The following is an 11,281-nucleotide window of genomic DNA, read 5'->3' as shown; positions in this document are numbered from 1 at the left end:
TATTCAACCAAAGCCTGAATACCAGCTTTGTCCCAGCCAGGTGGAGGACAGCCACTGTCATCCCTTTTCACAAAGGTGGAACGTCCATGAATCCAGGAAATTATTTACCCATCAGCCTAACTAGCCTTATCTGCAAGGTCATGGAATAGATTATCATGGACCTCATTAACAAGGACATTGGCAACCTCCAAACACTTGATCTCACACAGTTTGTTTTTGTCAAGGGGAGGTCATGCCTGTTAAATTTGGTCGACTTCTTTGAGGCACACTGCCTACCTTGACCTGGTGAAAGCCTTTGATATTATTCCCAACTCGGATATAATAGATAAACTCTCTCAACTAGGCATCAACCTGTATGCTACCAAATGGGTATAAAACTGGCTCACTGATAGAACCCACCTAGTCAAAATAGGTGAAGCCACCTCAAGCAGTAGACCTGTAATGAGCGGTGTACCCCAGGGATTGGTCTTGTGCCTCTGATGTTTGGGATATACTTTTTCTGAGGTGCAGGCCAAAACCAGTGGGCTATGGCTGACCAAGTTTGCAGATGACTGCAAGCTAGGCGCTGTCATAAATTCCCTTACTGATCTGTACATCCTCCAAGAGGGTCTCACCCAAACAAATGACTGGTGTCAGAAACATGGCTTCAAACTGAATGACAAAAAATCATAATCCCCTTTGGGGAGAGTGACATCCCCACAAATTATCACATTAATAACAAGCTCCTAAGCATGCAATCAGTTGTGAGGGACTTGGGCACCCAGGTTGATAGCAAACTGACTTTTGACCACCATATTGCCTCCATTGTAAGGAAAGCTTTCTACATGGCCCACCTCATTAGTAAGGGTATCTCATCCAGGGAAAAGGTTATAACATCCCTGTATGCTTGCCTTATAAGACCCATTATTGAGTACAATGCCCCTTTCAGCATGTACCTCACAAAGCACATGCAGCAGCTGTTGAGACCACAGAGATTCCTCACCAAGAGAGTCCATGGCCTCAAACATCTACATTACACATGTAGGCTAAAAGTCCTGCCCCTCTACTCAGTCTCATATAGACTCCTCTGAGATGACCTCTGTCTGGCATGCAAAGCAGTCTCAGACGCTGCCTTGATGGGACTGCTGCATATCCGCATGTCAAGAGCCACTCAAGTAACCTGCAAGTGTGACCTCAGCCTGGTCTGTGACATCAATAGGACTTGGTGGTGGAACAGATTTGTGTTCCAGAGACTCCCCCTTCTATGGAATAGACTCCCTCTCCTCATTAATCCTTTTAAAACGCAAACTGGATAACTGAATGGGGAACAGAAAATACACCCCTGGGATTCCACCTGTGTCCCTGCAGGACAAGTGTATCAGGTGCTGACTTGTTGGAACATGGGCTAAATTCTTGTAGAGGCTTGTAAAGGCTTCAGGGCCAATTAATGTCCTATGATCCAATGAACAATCCAATGAATCCTATATTCTGTGACAGATGAGGAGTCTCTACGTAAATAGAGCCAAAGTCAGGGGAACATGTAGAAACATACCTCTCAATCTTTGAGAGCAAGAAATCTGGACAAAACCAAAATTAATGGGGGGGGGTCAAAGACCCAGAAACAGGGGCACTTTTTAAATATTGCTGTTACAGACTTAGAAAGTTGATAGAATAACAGGCATTGCATTAGCATTATTTTTCTGAAGGGTATGAACTGAAATCTGAAACTCAAATGCCTGTCTTTATTTTCTGTCTTCGACCCTCAATGATTTACCAGAAAAACACAATTTTATGAGAAACTGACCAAAACATGAGGCAAAAACTTGTACATTTGAGAGCTGTGTGTAGAACAGAAAAAAAATAAAAATAAAAACAATATTAATATAAAGAAATAGAAAATTCGGCCTCAGGGCTAGTCACTCCACAGTGTAACCATTTGGATGGTTTGGTTGCGATTACTTTTGACATGACACCACAACCCCAAATAAAATGGGCTAAAGAGGTGATGGTGACTTCTTCTTTCAGCTGCTCCCATTAGGGGTCATCACAGCGGATCACCTCTTTCCATTTCTTCCTGTCCACTGCATCTTGCTCTGTCACACCAACCACCTGCATGTCCTCTCTCACCACATCCATAAACCTTATCTTAGGCCCTCCTCGTTTCCTTTTACCTGGCAGCTTCATCCTTAGCATCTTTTCTCCAATATACTCTGCATCCCTCCTCAGCACATGTCCAAACCAACGTAATCTTGCCTCTCTGGCTTTGTCTCCAAACCTTCCAACCTGGGCTGACCCTCTAATATATTTATTCCTAATCCTGTCCACCCTAGTCACACCCAGTGCAAATCTTAACATCTTTAACTCTGCCACATCCAGCTCTGACTCCTGCCTTTTTGTCAATGCCACTGTCTCCAACACATATACTAATACATAAAATGTATTTATGACATACATTCCATAGGCTTACACCTTATATAGTTCGCTTACAGTGCAGCGATTCTCGAAATATACATTATCGTTTCTGTTATAGCTTTCACTACAACATATAGTTTCACTTTAATTGGATGCATTTACTGTAGCAGACTAGATGCAGATCTTTACTGTGTGAATTCTGCATGCACTTTTCTTGACATGTATATTTTGCAATAGTCTGTATGTGCAACACGTTTTCATACCTCTCAAGTGTACCTCATTACGAGGAACGTACCTCATTTGGGGGTCTTAAAAAGTTCATGTTCATCAAAGTTCCTCAGTATTGCACATTGAAAGACTCTGTCACACATTCAGTGTTAGGAATTTATTTTTTAAGTGAAATCCATGGTAAATAGAAATTAATCATATTAATTCATTGAAAAGTCTTCTTTATAAGTAAAACCAGCATATTTTAACCATCCGATGACCTTCCTACTTGAAGTTGTTAGTAAGCCATTAGTACGTGTTCCACATTATGAGGGCTAGTGTTCCTCATTTTGGAGATGAAAGGTTGAGAGCTATGGTATACTTGGGTTGCAAATATTAAGCATTTAACAAAAAAACGAGATACACTACGTAATATGAAAGTATTACTCTTAGCTACTGTGCCTAGAATAAAACACTTAACATGTGCAAACAGTAACAATACAAAAACAACTCTTATCAGTACAATGTACTGCAAAACACAGCTAGTTTCAAAGAATAATATACCGACACAACACACCTTCTCGTGCTCAAACGCTATTACCTCCCACAAGCTCGTGAGCGGAGGCGTTTTACGTAATGCTGTGCGACTTAGAATTAGGCCAATGAAAGATTGCGGCGGTGTGTACTGCGTATGCATATCACTGGTGATCTGGGATCAGGTCGTGCCACTGTTTTTGTTATACGGGATATTGGCTTGCCAGTGCTTTCATGTTAATTGGATCTGTCAGAGCTACCCCGTGTGGATTAAAAGAAGACAGCCTATACATTGCAGCATCACTTTTGGGAAAGGTTGTTTCCAGAAGAATGGTGTCGTGATGTTCCCGGAACTACATCCCGATCGTAGCAACAGTTCTGAGGATATTGAACTGCTGACGAGTTCACTGCCACCGGCGGGTGAGAGTGCCCCGCTGCAAGATGCTACTTCTCTGGTTGGACCGGTGATGGATACTGAGTCACAGCAGCACGGTCATGGAGTGGTTGTAGCCAGCGAAGAAGTAATAGGAGAATTTCCAGCATCTAGTGATGGAAGGGATGAAACCAGTGCCCTGCCGAATAACTCATCCTTTAGCTCAGGGACCCTTGCACAGTCGGCCTTGTTATCTCCGAGTAGCTCGGATGGCAGCGGGAAAAGTAAAACTCCAGCGAAACATGTTACGTTTCCCTCTGATGAGGATATCGTATCCGGGTCCGTAGAGCCCAAGAACCCTTGGAGGCATGGTAAGGAATGCTCTCAAGCTGAGTGGCACATCAGCTTACTTTTCATTCCCTGCTACTTCTCCCAGAGTGCTGTAGATCATTTGTACAGTAGCAGTGAGTGAAAAAGTCCTTGTGAGAAGTTGGGAGGGTACCTGTCTTGCGGTAATGCGTATGATGCTGTGAAGTTGTTTGGATTGAGGTACGTGTACCAAAAGCGTTTGGAGGTTGTGTGTGTCTGTGTATGTGTGGGAGATAGAGATAAACAACTGTCTATTAGCTCCCGCAATACTTGGTTGATTAATATAAGATTCCGCTATAGCAAGTCTTATATTTGCTTAATTGCTATATTCTGTGATCAGTTAATGCTCGATTATCTGTTTAATGTATGTGTAGATATGCCTTATTTCATTAAGTGGTCCATTTTCTTGATTTACGTTTCTTTAGCATTTTGATTTTGAATAAGAGTTATGTTGTAATATTTCCCATGTTAGTTTCTCGAAACTTGTGTCTGCATGATATACAAGGGTCTTGCTTGTCTGTTCTACGGTGAATGTACTGCCATAATAGTATTGCAGCTCTGCTACTGAAATTAGCATGGACGTTTTTCCTACAAATACTGTTTCATAAAAGGAAGGCTGTATTTGCAGTTTCTAATTAAAGTTAACAGTTGATGAAAACATTGATGCTTCGTTTGCATGTGTGTATGTTGGGAGGGTGTCAGATTGTAGCATGAAAACTGTGGAATAGAGTATAACTTGAGTGAGACAGTTAAAAGTATTGTGGTATGTCAGAGTTTTGTGTGGTTTATGTACATTGGTGCAGTTGTTGTGTATAGTTTGGGTCTTGCATAATGAGTATTTTGTGTCTGCAGTTCTTTCAAACTACACTTTAGAATAATTAAAATCATACAATCTGTGGCATGTTAGAGGACTTTGAAGACATGGTTTATATGCATAAGTTACTATGATTGCTTTTTTATTTATTTTTTTTAACTCATGGCATGCTTTATTTTATTAGGCACATTTTACATGCACTTTTGCACAGCACATCAGCAAATCAGTATTAGCAAAAAACTACGGGCACTCATAAAATCGTCTAAGGCCAGCTTCGAGAGAAGAATTGCACAGGACACTAAGGATAATCACAAGGCTTTCTTTAGTTATGTTAGGAACCTGGGTGGGAATTCCCAGATATGCTCAGAATTAGTCCAAAATGACCAAACCCACAGACATTGCCAACATCCTAGCTGACAGGTTCAGTGCAAACTCCCCCCCTTCCCCACCAAAAGGGCAAATATCTATCCCAGCAGAGTGCTGCCCCCCTGACATCTCAGATGCTCAGGTAAGAGCACCCCCCTCCAAAGCAAAAAACACAGCATCAATGGGACCAGACGGTGTCCTGGGCTGTGTCCTACATGAACTCCAAGAAGAACTAAACCCAAACATAAAACTACTGTTCAATCTCAGCCTTACTACAGGATATGTACCCAAAGAGTGGCGTACAGCAACAGTGGTCCCTCTCCACAAAGGTGGTGCCTCAATGGATCCTGGAAACTATCGCCCCATAAGCCTGACTAGCTTGGTCTGCAAAGCTATGGAAAGGATCATCCTGGACCTCATAAATAAAGATATTGGGGACCTACAGACACTGGATCCTACCCAGTTCGGCTTTGTTAAGGGCAGATCCTGCCTCTTAAACCTGGTCGATTTCTTTGAAACAGTCACCAAGGCCATTGACGAGGGGAAGGTGGTCCACACAGCCTACCTGGACCTCGGCAAAAGCCTTCGATACAATACCCCACTCGGGCATTATAGATAAGTTCACCAGCTTAAATATAAACCCCTATGTCACTAGATGGGTTGCAAACTGGCTCAAGGACAGAACCCACATGGTTAGAATTGCTGGAGCCATGTCAGACTCCAAACCAGTTACAAGTGGCGTCCCACAAGGCTCAGTCCTGGGACCTCTCTTGTTCGGTATATATTTCTCAGAGGTACAGGCCAACACGGAAGGACTGTGGCTGACCAAGTTCGCAGATGACTGCAAACTGGGTGCCATAATCGACTCTCCAGCCAACACAAGCATCCTACAAAAGGGCCTCATAGAAACGGACAACTGGTGCCAGAGCCATGGCCTCAAGCTAAACGCCAAAAAGTGTATAGTCATCCCCTTCGGTAAAAATAAAAGTGCTCACAAATTACCACATAGATGGTAATCCATTAAGTACAGAAGAAGTAATTAGGGACCTGGGGACCCAAGTTGATAGCAATCTCTCATTCGACAACCACGTGGTCAAAGTGGTTAGAAAAACATTTTATATAGCCCACCTAATCATGAAGGGATTCACATCTAGATCAGGGGAGGTCATTGTGCCTCTTTACTCATCCCTCATCAGGCCCATAATTGAGTACAATGCCCCTTTTGGGATGTACCTTACCAGACACCTGCAGCAACTGGAAAGACCCCAAAAGTACCTCACCAAGAGGATCAAAGGGCTCAAACAGATGCCATATGCTGCCCGGTTAAAGAAACTCCAGCTCTACTCAGTGGCATACCGCCTGCTCAGAGGCGATCTGTGCCTGACGTATAAAGCCATGTCCAACCTGGAATTAATAGACATGCTGCACCTCAGAAAATCCAAATCCCATCGAGCTACGAGCTCGAGAGACTTGAACCTCAGCACTGAAATAAATAGGACATGCTGGAGGGACAGATTCATAACCCAGAGGCTCCCTTCACTCTGGAATAAAATCCCAGTCCAGGTTAGGCAGAGTCCCTCATTGACTTTCTTCAAGAGGAATCTTGATGAGTAGATGGGAGATCGTAGATTTACTCCGGGTATCACTTCTGTGTCACTGTTAGACAGTGGCACAGTATACTAACCTCGAAAAAGGGCATAGCAAAATTCATTTAAAATGGGTGGCGAAAGCCAAACACACTCTGGCTAGGCTTGTAAATGCCCTAGGGCAGATAGGTTCATACTAGGCTATCAGTGTAATCACTGCATTTTTCTTTTTTTTTTTTTCACATTTGTCAAAAATGTCATACTTAAATTATATAAAAAAGGAAAAAGCACGGTTCTTAATTTCTAGTAGATCTCTTTTTTACTAGTAATTTAAGATCTGCATATTGCCTTCCCACATAGTTTATGCAAGGTAAGAGAACAAGTGGAGAGACCAGAAGGAAGCCAGTATGTATCACATGTATCTCCAATATTCCTCTGTCTTGGTCTTCTCATCTAATATTCTATTTCAGACTTGGTTACTATCACTGAGACTTCTGGTGTGTGGGTGGGGAGTCTTAATTATCTTGTTTTAAGGGTACTTTTCTGTTAAACCCCTGCCACTTCGATACTTGCAGCAGTTAATGTTTAATGTAAGGAATCCATGCCCTCGGATGTTTGAATGTTCTCATTAAACATGTCTTCCAAACAGTACAACAATTTGGTATTGCTGCTTTGGATGGTTTATTTTTTTCAGACATACACACCTACTTAGATATGTCCGTTAAACTCCTACTAGTTCACTACACGCTGCAGTTAAATGTTTAGTACAAGGAATCCATGTCCTGGCATGTTTGATTGTTATCATTACACACATTTTCAAAACAGTAGAACATGTTGGAATTGCTGCTTTGGATGGTGTATTATATCAAAAATACACACGCGCGTATCTAATATATATATATATATATATATATATATATATATATATAAAAGTGTGTGAGTGTTAGGGTTGTTTAGATTTCCTGTTACTATGAAAATAATGTTCTTTAGAATTGCGTGGGACTGTATAAAGACATAGGAACTAAAACATAAATATAAGTAGCATGCTGTGATATGCAGGTTTCAAGGCACAGTTTTGTCACTTAAATGAGGAAGAGTTTGAAATTAAGACAGGTGGAAATGTGAAGCATATTCATAGTGTGAAATCGGCGTACTTCTACTTTTCAGTTCATTTCCCGACAAACATTTTCTTTACACACTTGAATAGTTCACAGATAATAGGTAAAGAAGGTTATTTTTTTATGAGGATGAGGTCTGCCTAGTGCGTACTCCACTGTCTGTTCTTTAAATAACATGCGTCCGAGATCTGTGGTTCGTCTCTTTCCTGCCCATTGTCTGTTTACATTGTTGTGAAGACAGTTACCTTCCGTTTATCCTTTTGTCTGTAACATACACGAGGTGTACACATTTTTATTCTGATAAAAATAAAACACATGTAGTCCGAAACAAAGCTGAGAGTATGTTGGATTTATTGTAGTGAGCCACGATTTGTTAAGTCAGTGATATTTATGATTCCTGCATAGTATTTCAGACAAGCATAGGTAGGTTAGAGATTTTGCACCACTTTACAAAATCACCTGGATTTGTTTGTTTTATGGTACTTTTCCTGCCGAGATGAGGAAAAACATCAAGGTCTGTTTGGTAGTAGGGAAATCGCGTTGCCAATGCAAGTGTCTGCAGTGTGAAGCAGTGGTAGGGTTTTAACGGAGAAGTACTGTTTTAAGTCATTGCAGGAAATCAAATAATAGTGCATCTTATCCTTCTTCATCAGTCTTTATAGATCCTAAACCCTGTGTGTTTCTGTGTTATCTTTGAATCTTAGAAGGCATCACACTTACTTTTCATAGACCTCCTTTATGCCTTGCTCTTGGGTATAAGAGCTTTAACAAGGGTGAAACAGTTAACCATGACCTAAGGAAACTAGCTGATCATACTAAACTTTGAGAGAACATGACAGCTCACCAAAGAGACCTACTTCTATATTTGTCTGATAGCAAATGTTAAAAATCTGCTCTTCATAGTTACTTTACTTACACAAAATAGCAGATGTCTTTGATAATACTGAACTGAAATCAAATCAATAAATAATGATTACAGTAGTAAATATTAAGCTTATATTTTCTTAAATTGCATTTAGATTTGAACAACTAGGTAGTGAGATGACTTAGTTAACATGATTGTCAGCATTACATTTATGTGAAGTTGATTGCTTATCTTTGATTTGTATAAAATGTCATGTTGACCAATTTGTGTTGTAAATTCTGTGTTACTTTCACTGTTTTTGACTGCCATTCTACTTGAGTCATTGCTGGAAAGGGTCCATTGACCACCCCACCTATCTAATTAACAAAAATAAGTAAATTAAATAAAAATCGGGTAATTGTGGAAAGTTTTAAATGAATGTACTTGTTTTTCCCCTCATCTCTCCAGCATAGAATCATAGCTGTTGTTTGTGTAATGTATGACCACTGGCATTTTGAAAAAATCCATTAACCATGTTTAGGTTCATATGTGCGTACTAGGCTAATGGCCCTGGGGCCTTTACAAGCCTAGCCAGAGGATTACCCTGGCATAGTGCCGCCCGACCTTAGTTCCCAGTGCCTCTGTTGAGCAGAGCCATTGGAGTTATCCCCAGGGTGAATTTTCTGTTTCCCATCCACTCATCAAGATTTCTGTTGAAGAGGGTCAGCGAGGTGCTCTGCTTGACATGTATGGGAAGCCTGTTCCATGGCATGGGCAGTCTCTGGGTTATGAACCTGTCCCTCCAGCATGTTCTGTTAATTGTGGTAATGAGGTTGAGGTCTCTGGAGCGTGTGGTGTGGAAGGATTGGGATCTCTTTAGATGTAGCATTTCTAACAGAGCTGAGTCAGACATGGCTTTGTAAGTCGAGCAGAGATTGCGTCTTAAGTAGGCGATATGAGACAGAGAATAGTTGGAGTTTTTTTGAGTCTGTCCATATAGGACACATGTTTTAAGGCCTAGGATCCTCTTTGTGAGGTACTTTTGCAGCCTCTCCAGTTGTTGCAGGGGTCTGGTGAGGTACATGCCAAATGGGGCATTGTATTCTATGATTGGCCTAATGAGGGAAGAGTAGAGGGAGACAATGACCTCTTTCTTCCTGAATGCAAAACCTTTAGTAATGAGATGTGCCACACAGAAGGACTTTCTGACCACAGTGGCAATATGGTGATCAAATGAGAGGTTGCAACCAGTGTTCCCAGATCTCTTATAACTCCTCCTTGTTCAGTGGACTACCATCAATGTGGTAATTCATGGGATCCGAGTTTTTCCCAAAGGGGATGACCACACATTTTTTGGCATTGAGCTTAAGGCCATGGTTCTGACACCAGTCTTTGGTCTCAGGCCATTCTGTAGGATGGCAAATCACTTCGGGAGTTAATAGCTCCCAACTTGCAGTCGTCTGCGAACTTTGTCAGCCAGAGTCCCTTCGTGTTGGTCTGGACTTAGAAGTAGATACTAAACAGGAGAGGACCCAGGACCAAACTCTGTAGGACTCCACTCGTGACTTGTCGGCGCTCTGACTTGGAGTCAGCTACTTTCACTGCGTGGGTTCTATCGGTGAGCCAGTTTGCAACCCACCTAGTGATAATAAGGGTTGATGCCAAGCTTTGCGAGTTTTTCTATGATTCATGAGTGGGGAATGGTATCAAAAGCCTTGGCCAGATCAAGGTAGGCTGTATGAACCACCTTGCCTTCATCCACATCTCTGGTGACTGACTCAAAGAAGTCCACCAAGTTGAGCAGGCATGATCTACCCTTCATAAAACCAAACTGTGTGAGATCCAGAGTTTGGAGATTCCCTATATCATTGTTTATTAGGTCCACGACGATGCATTCCATAGCTTTGCATATCAGACTCATCAGGCTAATGGGGTGATAGTTCCCAGGGTCTGTAGTCACTCCTCCTTTGTGGAGAAGGATGACTGTAGCAGTGCGTCATTCGGTAGGGACAAAACCTGATGTGAGGCTGTGACTGAACAGGACACATAGGTGAGGTGTCAATTCACTCTGTAGTTCATGTCGAACCAGGGATATTGTCAAGTCCCATAGAAGCTGTATTCTTGGCCTTGGACAGTGCTGTTTTAACCTGTGCAGCAGTAATACTGGGTGTCTGGCTATCTACTGGTATTGTGAATGGCCCTTTTGGATGTGGGAGTAAAGTTGGCATTGAATCTGTGAGCCAGTATACTAGCAATATCTGTTGGCTCGGTATAGGAGGTACCATTGTGCAGTAGCTCAGAGCAAATCTGGGTATTGCTGTGGAGATTCTTTGCAGAACTATAGAAGGCCTTGTGGTTGTCTTTACTATCTGCTGCAATTCTGTTTTCATAGCTAGCTTTAGAGGATTTGAGGGATCTCAACTTTTTGTTGAGGCTGATAAGGGAGTTTTTCTAGTCTTGGGACTTCACCTTATTCCGCATCAGTTTCCTCCTTCTGTTTGTAGTGTTTGTTTATTACAGGTGACCACCAGATTGGCGTACGTTTTTTGGAGGAGAGCATCTTGGTTCTGTTGGGTATGGCGAGATCCATGCATTTGTGTATGTGTTCGTACAGTGCATTGGTGTATGATTTCTGCGGTCACACAACTATTTTCCATTTGCATGGGTGCTGTGAAGTTA

General features: G+C 41.9%; 1 protein-coding gene across 2 annotated transcripts in view; it reads left to right on the top strand.

Moving 5' to 3' along the window:
- Window positions 1–3,227: 3,227 nt before the first annotated feature.
- The window catches only part of PPP1R37 (protein phosphatase 1 regulatory subunit 37), a 1,521,445-nt gene continuing 1,513,391 nt past the window's right edge, over window positions 3,228–11,281 (top strand). For both annotated transcript variants that reach the window (XM_044086439.1, XM_044086507.1), the window contains exon 1: window positions 3,228–3,876. In XM_044086439.1, the coding sequence (XP_043942374.1) occupies window positions 3,261–3,876 (616 nt within the window). In that variant the 5' untranslated portion in view covers window positions 3,228–3,260. The remainder of the gene's footprint in view (window positions 3,877–11,281) is intronic.

The sequence above is a fragment of the Protopterus annectens genome, chromosome 1.part0 (assembly GCF_019279795.1).
Source record: "Protopterus annectens isolate FY-2018-M chromosome 1.part0, PAN1.0, whole genome shotgun sequence".
NCBI lineage: Eukaryota > Metazoa > Chordata > Ceratodontiformes > Protopteridae > Protopterus > Protopterus annectens.
Note: the sequence above shows the minus strand (reverse complement) of the source record. Positions and strands in the feature narration are given on the sequence as shown.